Here is a 26065-nt window from a genome sequence, read left to right on the forward strand (position 1 = left end):
TGCGGGAAGCAGGAATAGGAAGTGACTGTTAATGGCCACAGAGTTTCAGTTTTACAAGAGGGAAAGAGTTCTAGAGACGGACAGGGTGACGGCAACAAAGTGAACACGCCACGAACGTACGCTCCGAAACGGTTAAGATAGCAAACCTCACCTCAGGCATATTTTACCAAATTCTCTGTGTGTGTGTGTGTGAGAGAGAGAGAGAGAGAGAAGCGGTGGAGGGACGGAGAGGGCGGGGGAACGGGAAGGAGCAGGGACAAGGTCTGGCCCACAGAACGGGCACTATTAACGGCCAGCTCAGTCGGAAACCTGAAGTAGGCCACAATTTAAAGAAAATGTCATTTAGGCCTTTACGGCACTTTATATATCTTGATGGTTCAACATAAATACACCAGAGGTAGAAACACCCCGCAAACGAAACACTGGTGCTTAAGAATGTTTCCATTTAGGGGCGCCTGGGGGGCTCAGTGGGTTAAGCCTCTGCCTTCCGCTCAGGTCATGATCTCAGGGTCCTGGGATCAAGCCCCGCATTGGGCTCCCTGCTCAGCGGGGAGCCTGCTTCCTCCTCTCTCTCGGCCAGCTGCTCCCCTTGCTGGTGTTCTCTCTGTCAAATAAGTAAAATCTTGGGGCACCTGGGTGGCTCAGTGGATTAAGCCGCTGCCTTCGGCTCATGATCTCAGGGTCCTGGGATCAAGTCCCGCATCGGGCTCTCTGCTCAACTGGGAGCCTGCTTCCTCCTCTCTCTCTGCCTGACTCTCTGCCTACTTGTGATCTCTCTTTCTCTGTCAAATAAATAAATAAAATCTTAAAAAAAAAAAAAGTAAAATCTTTTTAAAAATGTTTCCATTTTTATTTCCAAGTACATTTCATCGTTCATGGTCACAAATACCAATGTACCCATTTGGACAATTAATGATTAATCTGCAGAAACCTTTTAATAGGAACATAACTAACAAATTTTCTTAGAAAGAATTTTCAAATTAAGATAGATCTCACATACCACAAAATACCTCCATCTACAGAGCGTAATTTAGTGAGTTTCAGTACAGATGCAGGAGGTACGCAGCCATCGCCCTACGAGGAAGCCCAGTACTCCCTGGCCATCACCCCCGCCGCCTGCTCCCACGCCCTCTCTCCTCCCAGGCTCTGCAGCTTAGACAATGACTAACCCCTAACCCAGTTCCTGCCTCGATAGATCCATTCTGGGCGGTTCGCACAGACGAAAACGCACAAGCGGGGCCCTTTATTGTCCGGCTTCTCTAAGTGGCAGAGCGTCCTCCGGGTTCGCCTGCGCGGCGGGGTCAGCTCTTCCCGAGCTCCAGGCTGGCGCGGCGGCCCCCCGTACGGACAGACCGCACCGTGTGGAACCACTCGTGAGCTGGCGGACACCTGGGCTGTCTGCACCTGCCGGCTATTTTGAACACTGCTTCTACGAACAGTCACATGCAAATTTTTGTGTGGATGCACGTTTTCCTTTCTCGTGGGTGGAGACCCAGAAGCAAAAGTGACTGGGTCACCGAAGAGCTCTACCCTCTCCTGTTCTCGGGGCCGCCGCCTGTCCTCCGGCGCCTGCACCGTTCTGCGCTCCTGCCAGGGGGAAGGTTTCAGGTCTCCGCATCTCGCCCAACACAACAAATTCTGTATTATTATATTATTATTATTTTTTAAAAAGATTTTATTTACTTGTCAGAGAGAGAGAGAGAGAGTGAGCACAGGCAGACAGAGTGGCAGAGGGAGAAGCAGGCTCCCTGTGGAGCAAGGAGCCCGATGTGGGACTCGATCCCAGGACGCTGGGATCACGACCCGAGCCGAAGGCAGCCGCTTAACCAACTGAGCCACCCAGGCGTCCCAAATTCTGTATTATTTTTAAAGTGACTTCTCTTGCTAATAAACGGAACGTACACGAACTCATCTCAATTTAATACCAAGCTTAAAAACTGAAGGTAAGCAAAAACATTTTCACCCAAAAAACTTGCATAACTAAGAAAAGAAGCAAGAGATGTGTTCTAGAACCCCCAAAGCATCAACCATTTCTTTTTGTACCGTATCACACTACTCTGTAGAACGAACAAGTGTGGGCAGGAAAGGTAAAAATATACTTAGAAGCAAAGTCTGAAACAAGTTACCGGTTCTGCGCAATCGAGCCGCAGAGAAGGCCGACTGCCGCTAGCCTCAGATTTCCCCGCAGAAAGCCCTGCCTGTTGGCCTTTGTCTCTGAAACCCAAGCTGGGCATTTCACTGGACTCTGGAGGGACCTCCCTCCCGTTGCGAAGTGGCCCTGGGGACCATAGGGTCCACGGAGACGGTGCCCAGTCCCTGCCCACGAGGCAAGTCCTGAGGACGCTGACCTGCAGGCCCGACAGCAACGTCACTTGTATGCTGCTCCATTCTGGAGATCACCTGAGTGCTGCGACCCTGTGCACCACAACCTCCGTGGCACGGACGGGTGGCGCTGCCTCCTGCCGGCGGAGCCCCTGGCTAGTCCTGACGGGCCGGCCCGGATGCTGAGCCACAGTCTGACCACACCACACGTACATCTATGCGAGCACGTATGTACTGGTCTCCTCTGTAATCTAGAAATTTCAGAGGCGCACTGACATCATTTATGCCCACATAATTATGGAAAAGAAGTCCTCTCTTTCCTCCTCTGCGTAAGTTAAAATTTTCTGAAATGTTAACATTTCAAATACCAAAACTTTTTTTTAAAGCAGGCTCCATGTCGAGCGTGGAGCCCAAGGTGCACTTCGAACTCATGACTCTGAGATTGAGAGCTGAGCCGAGATCAAGAGTCAGACACTTAATCGACTGAACCACCCAAGTACCCCTCAAATACCAAAATTTTAAAGAACTGTCAAGAACTGACTTCCTAAGACATACCACACACTTTGCGTTCTCAGGGTGCCCACACTGCCCACAGCATCACCGGCGGCCACGCTCCTGAGGGCAGAACGCACGTGGCCGCACAGCGGAGCTCACCACACGCACGTCTACCTCCAAGGAGTCTCCTCTCGGCAGAAACCGCAGCCCGCGTGTACACGGCACAGGCCCGGAGCGCGCCCCAAAGAGGGAGCTGACCCGGGTCCTGAGCGCATCGGCTCCCTGGTCCCCGCGCCCCCTCTGCACCGCGTCATCCTGGGTGTCGGGAGAGGGCCCTCCAGGGGCCGCTCAAGGGCAGAGCCTGCCCTCTCAGGAAGAAGAGACTCCACCGTCCCCTGCTGTCCCCCCTCCCCGTGCCATCCACAAGGCCCCCGTGAGCCTCCAGTGCCTCTAAGAACGGCGGTCCACGACCGCTCTCTGCCCCTCAGAGCCTCTCCCTTCCTTCTGGCTTCACATCAGAATGCTGGATCCAGGAGAAAGAAGTCTGGCCTCCGGAACAGAGAGTGAGTATCGTAGACTTTGTACCTGTCCCCTGGCCTCTGAAGGGCATGGGATGTGACACTGGCGCAAGAGGAGAGGACAATGCTGCCACAACATCTGGAAAAGAAGTACAGGAAGCCCTTGTGAAATCGCCGGGCCGCGAGCGAGGGCGCCCAGGGCCAGAGTGAGCGGGACCAACACAAGCATCTTCCTACCTGTGCACGGACAGCGCGGAACTACAAGGACCGCGCCCCAACCACTGCCGCGCGGCACGGCGACCCTCGCGGCCCGGGGCTCGCGTGCCATTCCCGGGTCTGCCCCGCTCCGCGCCTCTGCCGCCTGTCCCAGCCACCTGGCTCGCGCCGCACACGCTCCCGGAGCGGAGCGAGCGCCCGTGCTGCACTCAGAGCCGCTCCGTTCCGAAGGAAGGGTGTACTTCGGCTTTGATACATTTAGCAAAAAAGTGGCAACTTTCCTTACAGTTGAGGAAAAATGTCTGCACTGGTGCCTGGGACGTCTGGCCTTAGGGAAAGGGAATGATACTGTCGCCATGAGAGCTATGGTTCTCTAGAAACAGGTGGGCCTGGAACCACAAGTGTGAAAGTGGCGAGTCTGGCCCCCTCCAAGTCAGTCAAGTGAGGCAAAGACCCACGAAGGACTGATGCCAACACTGCCACCAATGGTCACGGTCTGGCCCCAAGAACAGCCTCGCACAGCTTCAGAGCTGAACCACCACCAGAGTCCCGGGAAAAGCCAAGGCCACACCAGGCCCCCTGGACAATTACCTTTCATGAAGAATCGGCAGGTGGGACGCGGCCTCACCTTCCTGTCGCTGGGGTCCTTTACTTCACCCTCCTCCAGATCATCATCCTGAAATAGAGGACAACAGCGCTTAAAAGGGAATCACCTTAACAAGAAAGAGGAGGTGGGGGGGCACCGGCCAACAGGCGCGGCTTCCCCCGACCAGAGGACATTTCTCAAGGCTGGTGTTCGGCCGCTCAACAATTCACGCGCGTCTTCCCAACCCAGATTCCTCAGCTGGCGCGACGGGGCTGTGTCGAGCTCGTCTCCAAGACCGAGGCACAAAGAAGAACACCAAGTAAAAACACCCCGGGACGCAGGCAAGGCAGGGACGAAGCAGGGTTTCACCACGGCTCCCTGCATGAGCAATGCTGGGCAGAAAACGGTTACACTTCAGGTTTTTAATACTCCCAACGTTTCAACAAGATTCACAGAGCAAAATATTTATGCTCTTTTTTAAAGACTTATTTTCATTTATTTTAGAGAGAGAGTGAGAGAGAGAGTGCATCGATGGGGAGAGGGACACAGAGAGAGAGAGCCGTAAGCAGACTCCCCAGCGAGTGCGGAGCCCCAAGTGAGATCACGGACGGAGCTGAAATCAAGAGTCAGACGCTCAACCAGCCAAGCCAGCCAGGTGCCCCAGAAAATGTTATGTTCTTAAAACTAAACAGTGTCGGGGCGCCTGGGTGGCTCCACTGGTTATGTGTCTGCCTTTGGCTTGGGTCCTGATCTCAGGGTCCTGGATTGGCTGAATTCCATGTTAGGATCTCAGCTCAGTGGGGAGTCTTTTTCTCCCTCTCACTCAAATAAATAAAACCTTAAACAAAACAAACAAAACAAAAAGAAACCAAACACTCCAGGGCGCCTGGGGAGCTCCATCAGTGAAGTGTCTGCCTTTGGCTCAGGTCATGATCCCAGGGTCCTGGGATCAAGTTCTGAGTCAGGCTCCCTGCTCGGTGGGGAGTCTGCTTCTGCCTCTCCCTCTCCCTGCCGCTCCCCCTGCTTGTGCTCTCTTTCTCTCTCTCTCACTCATATAAATAAAACCTTAAAAAAAAAAAAAGGAACAAAATGTTCTGGTATATTTCAAAGCGGCTCCTTTAAAACAAAAATTAAACACCCACGTCCTGTAATTTAAAAGCCTAGGGCTGGGGAAGAGGGAGGTCAGTCAGACCCAGGCCCCCCTCTCCGTAGTCCAGAGCTCCTAACCTTGGCTGTCAAGTCTTGACATGATGCAGGGGCTTTGAAAACACGTGAGCTTGGGTGGGTCTCGCCCTCGGGGATTCCCAAGCGCAGCCGGGATCCCGACTACTGCTCTGTGCCCTGGCCAGCCGCCAGTACCCCAGGGCCTCAGTCCCAGTGACCTGCAGCGACACCCGCCTGTGTCCCTCAGCTGAGCCCACAGCCCCAGGGGTCATCTGCAGTCCAGAGCGAGTATGCAGCCACCCCGCCGACATCTCTGTCGGGAGGTCCGAGATGGCGCCCCCGTGTCCTAGTCTGTTCCAGGCCACCCGACCCAGGGGGGTCACACGGGGCAGGCTGTGGGGGTCACGGGAGCATCTCCCCTCCCCCGCAGCATCGCGCTCATCCAAAGTGCGGCCCGCCTCCACCCGGCCTGGAGCCACTTCCGGCCTCGTGCCCCACTCTCTCCTGACTGCCCACACGCAGCGACCCTTCGGACCCCGGCTCGCCTTCTTCCTTCTCCGCTTCTGTTCAAGTGCAGCTCGTCTCATTTTCAGAAGGCAGCTGAGTCTCTGGCCTCGGCTCCCCACCCCCAGCTCCCTTTGTGACGGGTCATGGCCACCACCACGGCCCTGCCCGACTGAACAGGAGCTCTCCCAGGCCGGACTATGTCACGTCCAAGCACAGCGTTGGGCTTGTGGCCAATGGTAAGTATCTGTTTAACGAAAAAATACTGAAGTCAAACCCTGGGTTTCCGATGACTTATCTTTAAAGCTTAGGTATTTGTATCATTTCTGCCTTGAAAATATTTACTTACTACAAAAGCATTTTAGCGGCGCCCGAGTGGCACAGTTGGTTAAGTGTCCAACTGCCGGTTTCGGCTCCGGTCATGGAGGTCAGAGTCCTCGGGCAGGCTCCACGGCCCCTGCTGGGGTCCGTGCTCAGGGTGGAGCCTGCCTGAGCACTCTTCCTCCCTCCCCCCGCCCCTCCCCACTGCACACATGTGCACTCTCTAGTAAGTAAATCTAAAAACAGAACATTTTATAGTGAAAAAAACACCTGTTAGAAAGTTATATCCCTTAAAAAGCAACAGAATGACTTTTCTTTGAAAAAGATTAAATAATTTATTCAAGGACTTTTTTAGTCCCTAGAACGCATTCACCGTCTGACTGAGGCCCGTCCCTTTCGCGCACCAGCACCGCCTCCCCACTTCCCAGCGCAGGACGATTTCCCCACGTCTCAGAGGGAACGCGCACCCTTCACGTGCGGGACAGAGCAGCGCTCTCCTCTGGCCCGCAGCATCTTCTTTTTACGACTGTCCTCACGGAGATGACCGCTAGGCTAACCCTTCCTGTGCGGTTTACACAGGCTCAAACGGAGAGCAGGGTCTTCGATCATTAGGAAAGCGAGCTCTTTTGAAAGATTACAAGCCATTCAAATCTCTCTGCTTCACTTGGAAATTAAGGCACAGGAGCGGAGATGAGGAGAGCAGGTCCGCAGTCAGCTCACAGCAAGGGCACTGGGTGAGATGTAAGGAGATGTTTCTGCAAACCTGGGACTTCCAACACTTGGCAGAGCAGAAAGGAGAACCAGCCACCCATCTCCAGACCGGTGAGTGGCAATGTGAGCCACAGAGAGCAGTTCTGTACGGCTGCTGGAAACGCTCTGTGACAGACCCAGCAAGGCACGGCAGAGCACTCACGATGCGACGTCCCCCCGGAGATCCCCTGCCGGCCGCTGCCCCCCGCCAGCCCCCACACCCGCTAGGATGGAGATGGATGCCTGTCCCTGGTGCTGGGCTGGGTTTGTGGGCTCCCCTTCAGTTAAAAAACCAACGAGAACAATCAATAAGTCACTAGGCAATGTAATATCCTGAAATTTTCAACAAACCACTTAGTAGGATGGCTTTTCAAGTGATGAAACATTAAAAGAAGTCGTTAAACCCTGCAGAGTTTCACGCAGATGCTGCTGAAGAAACGGGACCTCTAGAGTCAGTGTCGCACCGCCCTGCTGCATGCGGCTGTCCCGGCGAGCGCACCACGCACGCGGGTTCTCTCAGAGCACCCGATCGCGCGGCTGCAGGCAGGGACAGCAGAGAGTGGAGGACAGGGAGGGGCCCCAGCAGTTGGGCCGAGCAAACTGGTGGATGTACACACGGGACAGCGCTCCTGAGGCTCTCCGCGACCCCCACCCAGATAGGCTGACACAGCCCGAGCATGGAACCCGGGGCGGGGCGAGGCTCTCCGGGGTCTGCAGGCCTCAGCAAAGCCAGGCTGGCACGCTGGCCTCAGAGCGTCCTCCGGGAAACACACACGGGGCACACTGGACTCCAATGGCTTTATGAGACAGGACTGGGGGGAAGGCCTGGGCTCGCATCCTGACAGTGCGGACAAGGGCCTCCACTTCGAGCCCGGGAGCCCTTGAGCGGAACTGGTGGCCGTGCTCAGGGAGCTCCGTGTGCAGCGTCTCGGGGCACCCTAGCAGCGAGAGCTCAGGACGCAGTCACGACGAATGCGAAAGGACCCAAAAGACGACTGTCTAAGCAACGCGGCCCAGCCATACTTTCTGCTCCGTACAGGTTTTTACTTTCCTTTAAAACAAACCAACACAAACAACGCGTGCACGTTATTTCTCTGACAGGAAGTGGCTTCCACCACGGCAGCTTCCGCACGAAGGGGGGGTGAGCAGTGGCTGGGCTCGTGGGGGGCGGACGGGCACAGGCCCCCGAGGCCACCCACCATCTCCGCAGGTCCTGGCTTCTGCGTGGGCAGGAGGGCGCAACAATACAGACCCATCATCCCTTACCCGAAACCCTTGGGGGCAGACATGTTTCGGGAGCTCAGAAACATTCTGGCTTTACAAAGGTGGTATAAGCAGGGGTCTGAAACGGCTCCCCGTAAATGACACAGACCTCCCTCTGTGCGGAGACACGGGATAAGCCCCACAAGCGGTAAATATAGGACACACAGCCTGGAAGAGCGAGGAAACGCTTCTGTCCTCAGAGCTCTGGGACTCCCGCCGCTCGGGGTGGGAGCTGCGGCCGGTGCGCCCGCGCGAGCCCGTGCTGACCAGACTAAAGGACACGGGGGCGACAGGCCTTCAGGCGGCGGACCTGGCACTCCCTCTTTGCTCAAAGACAGCGCAGGCAGCTGCCTCTGGGGCTTCAGCAAGGCCGCTAAGCATGTGCATGAAGTGACATGGAGAAGAGCAGACGCGACCCACGTGCACCACCTGGAAGGAGCCAGGCCCTTGCGGAGGGGAGACCCTAAGCCACCAGAGGGAGTGTGTTAAAGGGACACCTTTCGTAGAGGATGTCAGGTATCTAGACACAGAAGGAACAGGCAGATCTAAACAGGAGGAAATACAAAATACCCCCTGCAAAGAAAATGTTTAAAGTAGTTTTCGCACAGGTGGCCCGAGAGCGATCACCTATGAGCCAGGGGCGGGCTGTCCGCTCAGGGCTGCTGTCCTGCTGTCCCTGGCAGGCCATCCCACCAGCGTGAGAGTCACCGAAGAAGGCAGGTTTGGAACAAAACACGCAGTCCACCGTTCCCCAAAGGGACAGCACCAAGTTCTACTGACCAAATGACGAAAAAGAAAACCACAGCCAATGAGCAAACAAAGGGAAGGATGTGCGCACCAGACGAGGGGCCCCTCGTCGAGTTGGAAAAGGCAGAATCCAGACCCACAGGCACGCGTCTGAGGGCTCCTCCCACCCGGGCAGGAGGACGAGCTCCGGCAGGACAGCGGGTGCAAGCAAGGACAGGCCTCCGCACGGCAGGAGTGGGGCCACCGGGCTCCCTCCGCTCTTCTGTGAGACACAGACGCAGAAACAAAGTCACGGGTGAGTCTGTGATAAGTTTGGCTTCCAGAACAGGTGGGGGACGACGGATTAACTAAGGTTCCCTGGGGCTTGGAGGGCAGGGACCCTCGGCGCCCACTCCACATACGAGCCAATGCTGTGTGTAAACCCTCGAGGCCCGACCACGGCAGCATGCGGCACTTCCAGAAAGTGTCTGTGTCGGGAGACTGTGCTGGCAGCGCATCGAACATATATAAAGGTCATTCGAGATCTTAGTCACAAATTGTGTGGTTTAGAAAAAAGAAATTCATGGGCTCATGCCCAAATCGATGTCACCATCAGGAAAAATATTAAGAGGGCGGAAAAGCTGGGGCGGGTGGGGTGACCCGGCCACACATCAGGTCACCTATCCTTGGTACCCGAAACCTAAAAGGGAGAAAAAAGGCACGAAGATGTGTCATGACAGAGGAGAAGAGCACTTGGCTTTTCAGACTCTTCCACTCAGCTGTCTGGCAATTCAGGGCCGGGAGGCTGCAGGGAGGTGCGGGTGGGCTCTGGACCGCGAGCCAAACTGCCCGTTTCCTCTCACAAAGCAGCCAGGTATGAGCGGGCTTGAATGCGACCAGCGAGAAGCCCTTTGGGACGTTCGCCTTCCAGGAGGCCAGAGGCTACTTCGCAAGGACTCGGTAAAAGGGACGAAGCGAAAGGACTGACAAAACCAGGCTGTTTCCAGAAGGAAGCGCACACCTCTGGCTCCCTCTCCATCAGGGTCACGGGCCTGGGACAAGGAGGAGGACCCGGCACCAGAACGCTAACGGGGCACCTTGAGAAGGACAGATCTGGGAACGGAACGTCTGCTTGGTGGGGATACGGGGCGACGCTGCAGCAGGGATCAGTCAGGGAGCGATGAAGGGCCGGGATGGGGCCGGGGCTGACGGACATGCACCCTGGGCCCCAGCAACTGTGCTGAGGGCCGGCGCCGGTCACCCGCACCCAGGACTTGGGCTGCTCTCTCTGTGGGAACGGCTCTCCAGGGTAAGCCTCCCTTCTGCCCACGGCCACTACATACTTCAACAGCACTCAACATTAATGTACCCCAAAGTAACAGGGGCTCACCATCTGCTCGGCACGCAGTTTCTGGCTGCCTACAGTGGGCCCGTGCTGGGGAGACCGACGTGAGCCGCCCAGATAGGTTCTGGTCTTCGGGGACTTGCATTTTTGGAGATGGGGGGAGGGGAAGCGACAGGAACAAACACACCAGTGGCCTGAGTGTGTAGAAGTAAACAGAGTCCTCAGCCAGGGGTAACAGAGCCCAGGAGGAGGCAGAGCCCCCACAAAGGAAGCAACATTCATGCTGACGGCAAGGGGTGGGGGGCAGCTGGGAGCGCAGCCGGCGGGGCCAAGAGCGGAATCAGCAGAGAAGCTCCTGGAGGCAGCCGCGCTCCTGTGAGAGGGTCCGAGTCACCATCCGCGACGCCGGTCCTCCCCTTGTTGAGGTCCGCCGGTCTCCAAGGGAGTGGGGGTGGGGTCCTGCTCTGCACGCTCACACCCCGGGCACAGTGACCCTGGCACGCCACAGGGCCCCCCGGGGCTGTGACCAAGAGGCCCCATCTGCGGCGTGGGGAGACTGGGTCCGCACGGCGGAACGAAGCCGCGCTCAGGTGTCCTCAGCAGCACTGTTCCAGCGCGGCGGGGGGCCCCTGACAAGCGGGTGTGACGGAGGGCAGAGCCGGCCAGCCGGCCAACGGTAGGATCTGAGGGACAAGAAAGCCAAGCTAGCTTTTCATTCCACATGCTTCCTCCAGGGAAACTGGCCAACCTCCAGGCAATGGGCACTTTCCAGGGCTGGCTCGGTTCAACCCAAGGTCCCACCACTACATCCAAGTGGTGGCAACCCCACTGGCGCGAGGCCAGCAAGGTTCTCCAGGACCCGCAGGGAGACACCTGACCCCACAGAACCGTGGAAAGGCAGGAAAGGAGCTGAATTTCCCCCAAGACTTATTCCACAGCTGATGCGAGAACTTGCACCTGACCGTCTCTGAGTGGCAAACAGGCTGCCAAGGACCCACAGCTTCCTGGTCACCAGGAGACCTCATTTCCTTAGGACAGAAGCAAGCCACGGCTTTTCTCTCCGTGACTCCGAAAAACCACATTCACACGCAATCTCAACCAGTAACTTCATCTTTTACCTAAAATCTCACCCAAACTGACGAGCCTGAGTCTCACAGCATCTCTTTCGTCGGTAACCCTGTGGCAGAGGCACATTGTCCAAAACCGGAAGGGAAGCGCAGCTCAAAAACCTAGGGGCGCCTGCCTAATCACGTCCTGACAGTACCCTTTAAATGAAGCTCCAAACGAAAACGATCAACTCAGCTGTGAGAAGGTAAGAGATCTAAGATACTCAGCTTACAACCATATAGCAACCCCCCCCCCCCCGTTCTGTTCTTGTGAACCAAAGTCAGACAGGCAGGGTTTAAACCCTACACACTTACCAGGCACAGACACGGGCCACCACAGTTTGAAATGGACGGAGCCCCGCCGCATCAGCAGCTGGCTAGGAAGTGCAGTGCTTACCGTGAACCAATGGCTAAGTACTCCCATAGCAGCAACCTTTTCCCTCCCCTAAACCAGAACGTTTTTCTTTTTTTTTTAAAGATTTTATTTATTTATTTGACAGAGAGAGATCACAAGCAGGCAGAAAGGCAGGCAGAGAGAGAGGAGGAAGCAGGCTCCCTGCAGAGCAGAGAGCCTGACGCGGGGCTCGATCCCAGGACCCTGGGATCATGACCTGAGCCGAAGGCAGAGGCTTTAACCCACTGAGCCACCCAGGTGCCCCCCAAACTCAACTTTTAAAGGTCATGATTACAGAGGCACCTGGGTGGTGTCTGCCTTCGGCTTGGGCCGTGATCCCAGGGTCCTGGGATGGAGCCCCACATCGGGCTCCCTGCTCGGCGGGAAGCCTGCTTCTCCCTCTCCCACTCTCCCTGCTGGTGTTCCCTCTCCCGCTGTCTCCCTCTGTCAAATAAATAAATAAAATCTTAAAAAAAAAAATAAAGATCATGATTATAAAAGGAGCGTCTGGGTGGCACAGTCGGTTGAACGTCCAACTCTTGGTTTCAGCCCGGGTTGTGAGATCAAGCCCCTTGTCGGATCCACGCTCGGTGGGGAGTCTATTAGGACTGTCTCTCCCTCTCCCTCTGGCCCTCCCCCTACCACAAGCGCACGTGTGTGCACTCACTGTCAACTACATAAATATATCTTAAAACAATCATGATTACTAAAGAGGTAAGGATAGACAATGGGGAAAAGTGTCCTCAACAAATGGTGCTGGGAAAACCGGACGGTAACATGCAAAAGAATGACACTGGGCCACTTCCTTACACAATGTCCAAGAAACAAACTCAAACTGGACTGAAGACCTAAATGTCAGACTTGAGCCCATAAAAATCCTACAGGAGAGCACGGGGTGATTTCTCTGACATCGGCTACAGCAACATTTTTCGAGATATGTCTGTAGAGCGGCAAGGGAGACAGAAGCAAAAACGAACTACTGGGACTTTACAAGATAACAAACCTTTGCACAGCAAAGGCAACAGCCGACAAAACTAAAAGGCAACCTGTGGAACGGGAGAAGACACCTGCCAATGATATACCCAATAAAGGGTTAGTATCTAAAATAAAGAGCTTACAAAACTCAACAGCAAAACCCCAAATAACCCAGTTAAAAAGTGGGCAGAAGACATGAACAGACAGTTCACCAAAGACGACACACAGATGGCCAAGACACATGAAAAGATGCTCCACATCACTCATCATCAGGGAAATGCAAATCAGATCCAGAATGAGACGCCACCTCACACCTGTCAGAATGGCTACAATTAGCAAGTCAGGAAACGACAGATGCTGGCGAGGATGCGGAGAAAGGGGAACCCTCCTGCACTGTTGGTGGGAATGCAAGCTGGTGCAGCCACTCTGGAAAACAGCATGGAGGTTCCCCGAAAGGTTAAAAATAGAACCACCCTACCACCCAGCAATCGCACTACCGGGCATTAACCCCCAAAATACAAAACACTAATTCAAAGGGATGCATGCACCCCTATGTTTACTGCAGCATTATTTCCCAGAACCAAGATACGGAAAAGAGCTCCCATGTACATCCATACATGAACGGATAAAGAAGATGTGGTGTAGACACACGATGGAACTCTACTCACCCGTAAAAAAGAGGGAAATCCTGCTATTTGCAACAACATGGAGGGAGCTACAGAGTGTAATGCCAAGTGAAAGAAACCAGAAATAGACAAATACCATATGATCTCACTGGTAGGTGGAATTTAGGGAACAAAGGAGCAAAGGGAGAAAGAGAGACAAACCCAGAAACAGACCGGTGACACCAGAGGGGAAGGGGTGGGGGACGGGTGGAAGAGGTGGCAGGATGACGGGGTGCACTTGTCTTGGGGGGCACTGGGTGATGTGTGGAAGGGCTGCATCATTACGTTGTGCACCCGAAACTGGTGCTACACTGTATGTTAACTGTCCCAGAACTAATTAAAGAATAACAGACCACGATTAAAGTCCTTCGATCGGATGATGCATCATAAAACCCGACCTATCTGCGTCGGAGAGGGTATGTGAGTTACCATCTCTGTAACCTGAACCGCAGAGTATTTAAGTCAATTATAACCAAGTGAAATGGTTTGATCAAAGGCTGAGGTGTTTGGAGACAGCCTCCTATGATCCACTCCTAAGGATCTTTCCGGGGACACCTCCAGAGATGCCTGGCGCAGCCGGCGTCCTTGTCGGAGGACGGGCTCAGGGACAGAGGTAGCCTGGAGAACAGACAGAGCTCAAAGGAAGCTCGGAGCTCGTCGTTTGGAGCGCATCAGTCTCAAGGACCTAACAGAACTGAAAATCCACGATGGTTTCAGTTGAACGTGACCTCGAGTATCATCTAAGGATAGCAAAAATAAAAGGAGGAACGATCTCCACTCGCCACACAAACCCGGAGCTCAAGAGAACATCCGGGTTAGGCGTCTAAATGCCATCCGACAGCAGCAGCGAAGGGGAGGGTCCGCGGAACTGCCAGCTACCAAGCGGGAGACCCAAGTTCTCTGAGTCTAGCCTACTCCTTGTCCTGCCTGGTTTCGGGCACTCCCTCCTCACCACAGGGACTGCTCTCAGAGCAGTCCTGACTTCCCAGCCCTCACGTACCCTGCCCCACCCCAACCCCTGCCAGCCCAGGCACTCACATCAAGCTCCCCATCGTCGAGCTCCCCATCATCATCCTCCTTGTTTTTCTCCTTGGCGGTCTCCAGGGGCTCCTTGTCTTCCACACTGTGAACGCCTGTCGCCCCCTCGTCCCCAGGAGCTCCTTCCCCCTTGTCCTCGTCATCCTCGGCGCCGGCCTTCTCGGCCTCGTCCTCCTGCCCAGCGGGGGCTGGCTCCTCGGGGACCTCCTCATCATAGTCTAACTCATGCTCGTCCAGGTCCCTGGTGACCGACGAGGCCTCGTCCCTCAGGTCGCTTGTGCGCTCTTCCTCCCCTCCGTCCCCCTCCTCCCCAGGCGGGGGGCTCGTGGGGCCCCTGCTCAGACCCTGGGCCTCGGACTCCCGGTCCTGGTCCTCCTCTTCCGAGCGACTCTCCTCCTCCTCCTGGCTCAGTCCCGGGGCGGCACTGTCTTCATCCTCCAAATCAGAAGCCCTCCCCACAGCTCCATCCAAGTCTGGGTCGGACCCACTCTCCCTCAGAATGTCATCGTCCGAGAGCCCCTGCTGCTCCTCCTCTTCGTCCTCCGGAGAGCGAGGGTCCCGTTCAGGGCTCTCGGCCACATCCATCGGTACCCACAGTTCTGCAACAGAAAGAGAACACAGACACGCAGCAGTCAGCAACGCAGAAAGTCCACCTGGGCCTGGTTTTCTTGGCCCCGTGCTCATCCCCGACCTGCAGGGGGGACCAGGACCTGCACCTCTCTCGGTCCCGCACCGCTCCTCCAAACCCCAGACTGCACTCCACAGACCACTGCTGCTGGCGGTGCCGCCAGGGAGGCCACGGGCTGGCCCCGCACACGTGCATCCACAAGGCTGCACGCAGTCCCTAAGCTGTGTGTGCGTCACAGCTCGGCGATCTGGCTGGGACCTGGAGCGCTCCTCGCCACAAGCACACCCGGCAGGTGAACAGAGAGTGAGCAATGAGACAGGCAGGCATCGCAAGGGAAAGGTTTTTGGGTCCTTAAATTACTTTTAAAATTCAAGAAAAGCTGCATTGTGGAATGAGGCAACAAAATTGAAGGCACGCTGGTGTCTTTCTAGAGCCACGCTCAAGGGTCTGGAGCAGAAACCCTGGCCGGCCTTGTCCCAGGTCGCGAGCGAGCTCCTGTTCCTGAACGCACCTCTCCAAGTATGGCCCCAACTGCCCCATCAGAATCTTCAAACACACAGACCTTGGGCCTTATCACCGATCTGTATGCTGGGGCCACCAACAGATGCTCAGAAAGTGGCATCCGTTTGTGCATGCTGAGATGACCTCATGGAAAAGTGGAGAACCACCATTCTAACCGAGCTACGCCACGGAAAAGAACTCTGGCTGAAAATTGTATGCATCTGAGTAGTTTCGTATGTTAGAAGAATGTTGTTTCAGAAGACCTTTTCCTTCCATTTTTACTAACCTAGACTTCATGATAAAGCAGACGTTTTTCGTTTTCCCACCTCCATGCCCAGTGACAGGACATCGTTCCGTCTGTTTAAAGGTAAAGTGCAGAGAGTGGGACAGGAGCACACAGTCAGCATTCACCAGTGCAGCCTGGAGCTAGTCACTGCGGAACTAGTTGGAAATAACGGGACCAGTGAGGGGCTCAGTGTTTACTTGGTTCTTCGAAATTTTAATTTAAAATAATGCATGTCACACATACACAGCTTGGTACTTCAGCAAGATCTGGAAACACACCATATAATTACGTACTTTAAATAGAAAGAATTATTTTGTGCATTCATGTAACTAAAGACTAAATACGTATCTTTCAAGTTTATACTTTTGAAAGGAGAAACTGTGTTTAAAGATGCATATACTAAGAGATAATATCTTAACCTACAGTTAAAGATACTTTTCTTTGCAGTTAATGGAAATTATTACAAGTGAGTACACATTAAGACAAATCACTTAAAATTCACCACTTTATAAATCAACTAAATGGTTAACAATAATAGAAGTTCACGAACCAATCCATTCACAGCCACAGTTTTAAAAATGATTCACTTTTCAGTCTTCCTAACTGCACTATTCAGAGGTAGGATGACTGGTGAGAATTGTTAAAAAGTCAGGCCTCAAGAGGCACCTGAGTGGCTCAGGCAGCTAAGCTTCCGGCTCTTGGTTTCGGCTCAGGTCTTGATCTGAGGGTCATAAGGATGAGCCTGGCACGGGGCTCGGGCTCTGCACTCAGCGGGAGTCTGCTTGAGATTCTCCCTCTCCATCTGCCCCCCAACCCCCCCGGGCTCACACTCTCTCTCTCTCTCAAAAAAAGTCAGTCTTCAAACGATGGACTCTGCTGAAAATCAAGTAGCGCCCTACCCCCGGGGGGCAGAGCCTGTCCCTGTGCACAGCACACCTCCTGGCCACAGTAGCGATGAGCAAGGTGCCCAAAAGCTAAGGGCTTTCTGATCTCAGCTGTTGCACAGGGCCTGGAAGGAAGGGGGTCACAGCAGCCACTCAGGGCCCCTTCCCCTTTACTAAGGAGTAAGATTTTCCTTTGTGTATGAGTCCTATGCCCATCTTTGCATAGTTTTATCACACCATATATAAGAAACCTTCCTCGTGGGAGGGCAGTGGCTTTCGTCTCCCCAGCTGCTGAATCTAGACATGTACCCTGCGGGCAGCCAGTCACTTGGAGCTGGTCCCTGAGCCTCAGACATCCTACTCGAAACCCGACAAATTCTTCTTTTCGCTTAAGCGGGGAGAGGCAGAGAGAGAGAGGGAGAGAGAGAGAATCTTAACCCCATGCGGGGCTTGAACTCACGACCCTGAGATCATGACCTGAGCTGAAACCAACAGCTGCATGCTCAACCGACTGAGCCCCCCAGGTGACCCCCAGCAAATTCTGATTTCCACCTTTTTTAGTCCAACGGCAACCCTAAAAACAAAATGACTTCTTACTTAAATCAATCAAATGTTATCTCAAATTACACGTCCTCTCAAACTAGTTTAAAAATTTGCAACGGACAAGTCTGCTCCTGGACTCCCAACACCCGACCCTGCTCATGGCCACAAGCTCCCCCAGCCTGCGAACAGCCCTTTGCTGGGGCTCGGATGCAGATGGGTTTGCACTTCGGTTTCGGGGTTATGATTACATCCAAACTGCTTTTTATATTCTGCGAAACTGAAATCAAATCCTCGAGTAAGAAATGGAAGAAACAGAGCATCTAACTTCAAATACCTGAACCAGTGCAAAAAGTGGGCCAGGCCAGCGGGCAGTTTACCCCTTGGTGTGCTGCAGTGTAATGGGGTACACAGACGGCGCAACAGCGTGGGCTCTGCGTTAGAGCTGAACCCCAGCCCCCCTGCTTCCCAGCTTCGGGATCCTGGGCCAACTACGTACACTTGCCACACCTCAGTCTGTCTCTTCCCCTGAAATACGGGCACAACAGTATCTACTTTACAAGGCTGTTGCAACAATTAGATGAGATAAGCTTGATAACATGCCTGGCAAGGGTTCCACATATCTGAATTTAAACTGAATTAGTGAGAAGACCAGTAAAGGTAACCCTCACCTTCTAAGAACCAGACCCCTATCGCTCCTGACAGACACATTTCCAGTCTCTGGGCGCACCTGAGTAATTCACTCGCGGTTTCACTCGACAAACAGCTCTCGACTCCACGCGAGACTCTATCATTGCAAGGATGTCTGCAGTGAAGCTGACAGCCATCACCATCCGCTAAGAGACGACCCCTGCATCAGGCACCTGAACGATCCCTCACGTCAGCCTTCCAAATAAGCCATGTTCCCCGTCACGGAGGAGAGCCCAGGCCACACAGCCACTGAGCAGGTATCCTGGGACTGCAAATCAGAGCTGCCCCTAGAGCGTGCAGTTGGGAACAGAGCCTTGCGCTGCGTGTGAAATGAGCCGGTGCTCCCCGCTGGGGAGCCAGCCCCCGCTTTTTGCTATTGTTTCTACAGGAAAATGGAACCTGAGTTCAAACTGATCTTACAAACTCTTTTTTGGGAACAGAACCCACACATACTGGGGACTTCTACTGAACCAGTAGATTCTGCCCGCTTTTCTTTTCTCCTTTTTGACATTTCGTGTTGCTCCGTCTACAGTTCTCTTAGGCCCTCCAGAAACAAGAACATCCTCATCCACACGGAAAAGGTAATGCACCATTTATATAGTCTATTAGTTAAAACAGCTATGAACATATGGAGGTCCGACTTGTGACACCAGCCACTTATTTTAACCCTGTCTGAAGTTTGGATCTTAGGCATGTAAACTAAACACGAATCCAAGAAAAGAAACCGCAGAGGGGCGCACCTTTACACGGGCACCCCGGGAAATGCCGACTGGAATCACAATCCTGAGAGGCCGGTGTACTATGGCAGGGCAAGTAATTTTAAGAAGTACTGAGTACATGCCCCCGCAGTTTAAATTTTGAGTATCACTTCAACATGCCAAGGACACAAAGGCCCTGAACTTCCTGACTCTCAAAGGCAGTTTCCAGTGCTGACCAGAAGGGGGCAGGGCAAAAGGTCCTGGGCGCACCTGCTACTAGGAGGGTGGCCTGCTGTTCTAGGGTGGCGGTGCTTAGCCTTAGTGGAGCATGGGCTGTTTTGAGAATCTGATGAAGGGGATGGGATGGCTTCTCTCCCTAGAAAAACCTGAATGTATGCAACTTATCTCCCACTTTCGGGAGCTCAAAATCCCCTGAGGTTTACCTACTACTCCCAAATTGAGAACTCTTGCCCTAAGTATATTATACGTTGCTCTAGTACATATCCAGACTGACCACGCCACGCCCAACTATCTGTCTGCAAAGTCTGCTGGCAGATCCCTCCCCTCCATAAAGTACCTGAGTAGAAGGCTTCGGACTCACCTCTGTGTTTCCCAAGCTCAGTGAACAGCTAGCCCTTAGCGGCAGTGCTCCATGTAAACTATCGTCTAAACTGGGTCACACCCGAAACTGTAAAGGGTCACTAGTAACAATTACAACAGGCGGCTCAGTCGGTGAAGCCTCTGTCTTCGGCTCAGGTCACGATCCCAGGGTCCTGGGATCGAGCCCCGCATCGGGCTCCAGCCCCGCATCGGGCTCCCTGCTCAGAGTAGAGATGGCTTCTCCCTCCGCCTGCCACTCCCCCTGCTTGTACTCCCTCCCTCTCTCTGATGAATAAGTAAAATCTTAAAAAAACAAAAAACAATTACAACAGGCATGAAGAGGGGCTGCCCTAGGCACAATGGGAAACACAATCACCCTTAGGAGCTCTAACAATTTCCTGAAGAGTCCCGTCTCTTCTCTACCGATGCGACCCTTGGGATTTGACAGTATGAGGCCGCACAGAGGTGAGTACCTTGGAGAGAAAAATGTGCCCGAGAATCTACCTAGTAGAAACAACCCGAGTCACAGCTTGCGGCACAAAAGAGAAGTGTCACTGGGGGTCAGAAGATGGTTTGTGTTTCAGGCCTGGGGCTGGGCTGTTTCGCAGTCTCTCTGGGCATCTACATCCCATTTTGAGATGAATTCAGTCTGGCAACCACCTGAGCGCACACGTGAGGTCCGGTGCTAGGGAGAACACACAGGCTATCGCACGCAGACAATGACACGGAGGGTCCTCTCGTCCCATCTGCACCAACTCCCAGTTCATGGTTTTTACTCAGTTGTTCTTCTCACGTGATCGCCTTGTAACTGAGGATTCCTGGCGAACTTTAGAACTACCTCTTTGGTTCTTTGACCCACAAGATGGTGAACTTGCCCAGAGAACTGAATGACAAGTGTCCGTCTCTGTGTTTCCACTGCTGCATTCAGCAGACGACGTTCGACAAATGCTTGTTGAGTAAGGAGCAAAATCTTGTTACTTGATAAACTACCTGTTGCATCCCAGAAAGAAACCGGAAGTGAGAGCCCTGTTTTTAGAAGACCACCCCAGAACTCGACATGCAGTGGGTGCTGCCTCATGTCCCAGCAGCCACTCTGGAAGGCTGCACACCGATTCCACTGATAATACTGAAGTGCAGACCATTTTGGGAACTTCTCTGCTTGACTGACCTTTCGAACCTGCAAAGTTCTTTCCTGGTGCTCTGGGAGAAGCAGGTATCCCTCCTGTCAAGGCAGGTCACTTTGAGAAATCACAGGAAACCATTCAGAGCCTGGTGTGGTAGTACATGAGGTAAGCTACCGAGCCAGGTAAGACAATCGCTGCTTAAACATGGGGTACGACTATTAATGAGACCAATTTTATCATATGGCTTTCGTATTTATTGCCAATACAGAAGTTAGAAGGCGGTTTAGGCAAAGGAGCACCCATGAAATATAAGCATAACCTTTTAGGACAACAACTTTTAACAGAGCAATCCCTATTTGAATGTTTAAGTTCTGGTACCTCTGGTTAAAAATTCTGATTCATGGGGCGCCTGGGTGGCTCAGTGGGTTAAAGCCTCTGCCTTCGGCTCGGGTCATGATCTCAGGGTCCTGGGATCGAGCCCCACATCGGGCTCTCTGCTCAGCAGGGAGCCTGCTTCCCCCTCTCTCTCTACCTGCCTCTCTGCCTGCTTGTGATCTCTGTAAAATAAATAAATAAAATATCTAAAAAAAAATTCTGATTCATGACTTCACGGATTACAGCATCTAAAGGAGGGACGTTAAAGAAGATGACAGACTTCACCCCAAACTGACTAAACTTGACCCCAAACTCCCCCAGGAAAGCAGCACTCACCTTGAGACCACGGGTAGCTGTGAAAAAGTGAAAACCCTTCTTCCACACAAGCAAGCTCATGGCTTACCTGCTGGCTGGCTGGAATGATCCCACAAAGCTTTCTTACAACATCGGGGCGTTCCTCCCAAAACCAGAGAGGAGTACCAGCCTTTGGCACACACACGCGTGCTCAGACTGTAAAATTCTCCAGCAAAGACTCCAACTCCACTCCACGAGAACAGGAGGGAGGGGAGTCTCAACGAAGAGATGGTGAGACTCTGCTGGGCCCCCAGGCAGCACGGCAGGTACCAGACACCCTCTTCTTCCAGTTCCCCCAGGCGGACGGAACACTGACCTACTCCGGCAGAAGAGCCTGCGGACCAGAGCTCTCCGAAGACGCCCGACCACTCTACGCGGCAAACGCGCTGTCCTAAAGTGCTCGAGAAAGCTTAGGCGGAGTCCTGGGCTCTCCCGGCACGATGGCTACAGTTTGTCCGAAGGACTCGGCATCCTTCGGGCTCCTCGCTAAAGGAGCAAGAAGTTCATACCTAGCGCGGCGCGCGCGCTGGGGCTCGGCCAACACACCCAACCTGTGCGCGCCGAAGCCGAGGGAGCAAGTTCCGGGAGGCTCCCGAGAGCTCAAAGTTCCCGGGGAGCCCATCCCCAGGCCCGGCCGGTCTCCTCGGGACGGTGCCCCTGCGTGCCTCGCCCCTCCACCCCCGCCGTGGGCGGCAAACATGTGCCACGCGAATGTCCCGGAAGAGAAATGACAGCTTCGGGAGAATGGAGTCCACCGCGGGGCGCGGAGCTCCGGGCTCCAAGCGGGTTCCAGGGCCGCCCGGGCCGGCGAGCCGCGGACCGGACGCGGGATCGTGCCTGTTTCCGCGACCCCTGCCCACGGCCTGAGAGCCACGCTCGGCCGGGGACAGAGCCCGGAGCGCTCCCCGGAGGCGGAGGCGCCGGGGCTCCCGGGCCTCGGCTCCGCGCCGCCGCCACGCTCCCCGCCCGGCCGCCTCGGCCTCCTCCCCGCCGGCCCGGCCTCCCCGCCGCCGCCGCCTCCACTTACTTCAGCGCGAGGGCGGGGAGGGGGCCACGGCTCCGCTGGCGTCGGGGCGGCGCGGGGAAGGCGTCCCTCGGCCCTTCCGCTCCTCACAGGCTCCGGCTTGAGGCGCGACGCGGGCGGAACAAACGGGCTCCACTACCCGCGGGGGCCGGCCATTGTGCGACGTCATCAGGCCGCGACGGTCGTCCTGCGGGCCGGCGGGCTTCCCTCGCTCGCCCCGCCCTCCGCCCGCTTCCTTCCGGCCTCCGCGCGGCCGCCTCCGCGCGGCCCCGCCCCCGCGGCGCGCGCCCGCCCGAGCCCGCCACGGCGCAGGCGCCGCCGAAGGCCCCGCCCCAGGGTGTGTCTCCGAGGCCGCGCGCCGCCGGCCGCCTGACCACGCCCGCGGGGGGGGGGCGGGCCCCGCCGCGCGCTCACGTGACGCCGCGCGCCGCCGGTTCCCGCGTGGGGGTCCGCGCTGCGGGCGGGAGCGGCGGCGGCGGGCGGTTTCGGCCCCGCGGCCGGAAGTCCCGCTCCGCCCGCCGCGTGGAGCGCGCGCACCCCGCACGCAGCGCGCGAGTCCGGGCAGCCCGGGCGCGGCCCCCCGCGCTCCGCGGGCTCCGGTCGGTGCCGCCCAGACCCGGCCCCCGGGGAGCGTCGAGGGTGGACGCCGGGGCGAGGCTGGGACCGTCCCGGCTGTCGTGCGGGTCGTCGGCCCCACGCGCTGTCCCTTCGGCCGTGGGTGCGAGGTCCACGGAGCGGCTCCCCGGGGCCGGGGTCCCGCGGGGGGTCAGACGGCGCTTTTTGGGGAAAAAAAATTATTTTTAGGTGACGTGTACCCCGGCGGGGGGCTCGAGCTCGCGACCCGGGGAGCAGGAGTGGACGCGCCACGCGCGGAGGGCGCCTCCGGGTCCGCGGGGGAAGGTCGGGGCGGAGCCGAGAGCCCGATGCGGGGCTCGATCCCCGGACCCCGAGGCCGTGCCGGGCCGAAGGCAGAGGCTCCACCCACCGCGCCCCCGGGCGCCCCCCGGGCTGGGGTCTTCACCGTTCCGGGGAGGGGCCCGTGTCTCCCTTTGGCACTGGACACTGCGAAGTCTGTGGCCGGTCCTGGCGCGGTGAAGGGTGTGGGGAGCCGCGGGGCGCAGCGGGCCGGCCCCGGGGAGCCGCGGAAGGAGCTGCGCCCTGGTCCGCCTGCCCCGCTGCGCCCCGCGCTGAAGCGTCTGGCCGCCCGTGAGGTTGCGCGAGCTCGGAGAGGTTGGCCCGGTGTTACCGGAACGAACGGGCGGGGGAGGGAACGGGGCGCGCCCGGAGCTACCGTGTGGCCCGGCAGGGACCCGCTTAGCGGACACGAGACGGAGCACAGACACCGGCACACCCCCGGGAGCTGCAGCCGCTTTACGCACAGGCGCCGCAGAGGGATGCGCCCCGCATGTTCGCCAACCGGTGACAGAGAACCGCGGTCTGTGCGTGCCGGGGAGGAGGTTCAGTCGGGTAAAGCCGGGAAGTCTGTACGAGAAGAGAGCGCGCCGAGCCCCCCCTCCCCCTCCACGTACCGGGGGGGCCCGAGAAGGGGGCACCTGCTTCCCTAGAGGACGGCTTCCGCCAGACCCTGGCCACACCGGGACCCTGTTCTGACTTCGGCCTCCAGAACGGTGACGGATCTGCCCAGCTCCCAGTCCGCGCTGTTCTGTTTGGGGCGCCCGACCTGACGAATTCATTCCGTGCACGTCCGGAAGAGGCAAATTCCTAAAGTCAGAAAGTGGAGGGTGGTCGCCAGGGCCGGGGGAGGTGGGCTTCGGAGTGACCACTGCTGGGAACAAAGCTTCCTTTTGTAGGGTGACAGAAATGCTCAGGAATTAGTGGTGATAGGCGTGTACTCAAAACCACTGAATTGGATACTTGAAAAGGGTGAATTTTGTATGAGTTATACCCCGACAAAGTTATTGTTTTATTTCATTTTTAAAAAGTTCTTATGTATTAATGTGAGAGGGAGAGAGACAGAGATTGTGACAGAGAGCACAAGCGGGGAGGAGAGGGAGAAGCAGATTCCCCGCTAAGCAGGGAGCCTGACGCGGGGCTGGATCCCAGGACCCCGGGATCGTGACCTGAGCAAAGGCAGGCGCTTAACCCACTGAGCCACCTAGGGGCCCCAAAGCTATTATTTTTAAAAAGGAAAGAAAAGGAAAGTAGAGGCAGACTCGGTGCGGGGGAGGGGGCAACGCTGGGTGGGAGGGAGGAGAGAGAGGAGGTGGGAGGAGGGAAGAAGCGAGGACTGGGGAGGCAGGCAGAGGGCTCTGCCGGAGAGGGAGAGGTCCGGACTCTGTCCACGGTCCTACTTCCTAAACAAATCTCCAGCTACCCTCCCTTTTCTCCATCCACCGTCATAACCTGCTGGGGTTTAGGCCACCACTGCAGCCCCTCCCCTGCTCCCCAACCTCTCCCAGACACCAGGAGCCTCCTGATGGTAAACTCACTACTCCAGCCTGAGGCCCCTCCAGCAGCTCCCTCTGCCCCAAGGTAAGCTCCAAACCCTGGGGCGTGATGCCCCTGCTCCTTAACCTGTCTCCAGCCCTTGTGCCCCCCTCGTGCCTTCAACTGGTTGCAACTTTACTTTGCCCCAGGCCTTTGCACGTGCCGTCCCTGCTGTCTGGGATGCTGCTCCCACATTCCCTGGCTTGAACTTTGATCATTCTTCAGCCTCATCAGGATGGACCTTCTTCCAGAGTCTCATCTGTCTCAGCAGCATGACTACAAGCTCCTGGTCAGGCATTGAGCTGCCAATCACAGTGTGTGAAGCATCTGGGGTGTGTGTGTGTGTGTGTGTGTGTGTGTGTGTGTGTGTCGGGGGCCAGCGTTCAGAAAGACAGAAAATGGCTGAGAAGGGATCAGAACCCAGTCTCTGTGAATCTAAATACCATGGCTCTGGACCACTGTGTCTTGAGCCATAGGCCCCGGGTGTGAGCATAAAAGCAGTGTCCTTGTGAGCCCCAGTTTCCCTGCTTTATAAAGCCAGGCTATTCACACCCGCTGCCTCCTTCTCCCGAGGGAAGGAGGGGGCCACGAGGTGGCAGGCACACATCGTCACTGGATCACAGAGCTCTCTGCTCACGCAGGCCGTGTACGGGGCGTGGCTGTGACATCCTTGGGAGGCAGCCCCCACGGCGATCTCTGTTGTACAGTAGAGGAAATAGAAGCTGTGAAGCGCGGAGCTGGGACCTCACCCAGGGAGTCTGACCACAAACCCCAGGTGTTCTGTGTCTCAAGGTGAGATTACTCTGGCCGTGACCATTCTGAAGGAGAAACACAAATCTCTTATTTGGGGAAACCGGGTCATTTGGAGTCAGCCGTCACTAGTGGTCGCTCTGATGCTAACTGGCAGGCGTGCACCCCTCCACGGCCAGTGTGCTGGCGGGCGTGGTCCCATCTGGCCAGGGTCATGGGGTTGGTCGGAGCCAGCAGGCCCGCCTGAACATCACTTATGGGCCAAGGTAGCTGGTAGGACCCTCCCAAGCCGTGACAGGTGTTTGCACAGTGATCATGGGGGTCACCGAGTCTGAGTTGAACAAGAGTGACAGTCAACCCTGGGCAACAACCACTTTGGAAAACCACGGGCACATAGAGAGCAGTGCTCTGTGACCAAACAAGGCAAGCCTAGACAGGTGTGCTCAGAGTGGAGCCCCTGGACGGCAGCAGAACCCTGTGGACCTGCTAGGAATGCACATTCTCAGGCCCCGCCCTGCGCTGCTGTGCCAGAAACTCTGGCTGTGGGGCTGGCAGGCTGTCTTTTCACAGACCTGGGGATCTGATGCCCCACAGAGGGCCGAGACCACAGGATTGGACTCTCTTGCCTGTGGCCACAAGGAGACACGAGCAAGGATACTGAGAGGACATTTCTTGATAATAACCGAAAGAACAAAGGGGAGAGAACAGAAATGGCCCAGATGTTTATAGCTGAGTGCAACATTGTATAATGTGTTACACATTGCAACAGATGAGT

The 26065-nt window shown here is 55.8% G+C and overlaps 1 protein-coding gene across 3 annotated transcripts in view; it reads right to left on the bottom strand.

The window, feature by feature from the left end:
* The window catches only part of ZC3H18 (zinc finger CCCH-type containing 18), a 60348-nt gene extending 38079 nt beyond the window's left edge, over window positions 1-22269 (bottom strand). The window contains exons 1-4 of one of the 3 annotated variants that reach the window (XM_080827887.1): window positions 22096-22269; window positions 14389-14987; window positions 4143-4227; window positions 3403-3474 (exon numbers count right to left, since the gene is read on the bottom strand). In XM_080827887.1, the coding sequence (XP_080684013.1) occupies window positions 3403-3474; window positions 4143-4227; window positions 14389-14973 (742 nt within the window). In that variant the 5' untranslated portion in view covers window positions 14974-14987; window positions 22096-22269. Of the gene's footprint in view, window positions 1-3402; window positions 3475-4142; window positions 4228-14388; window positions 14988-15803; window positions 15833-22095 lie in introns of those variants that run through there. The other 2 variants (XM_080827888.1, XM_080827889.1) reach the window with 2 other exon arrangements.
* Between the last annotated feature and the right edge of the window lie 3796 nt (window positions 22270-26065).

This window comes from Martes martes, assembly GCF_963455335.1.
Source record: "Martes martes genome assembly, chromosome: 17".
In the NCBI taxonomy this organism is placed as follows: domain Eukaryota; kingdom Metazoa; phylum Chordata; class Mammalia; order Carnivora; family Mustelidae; genus Martes; species Martes martes.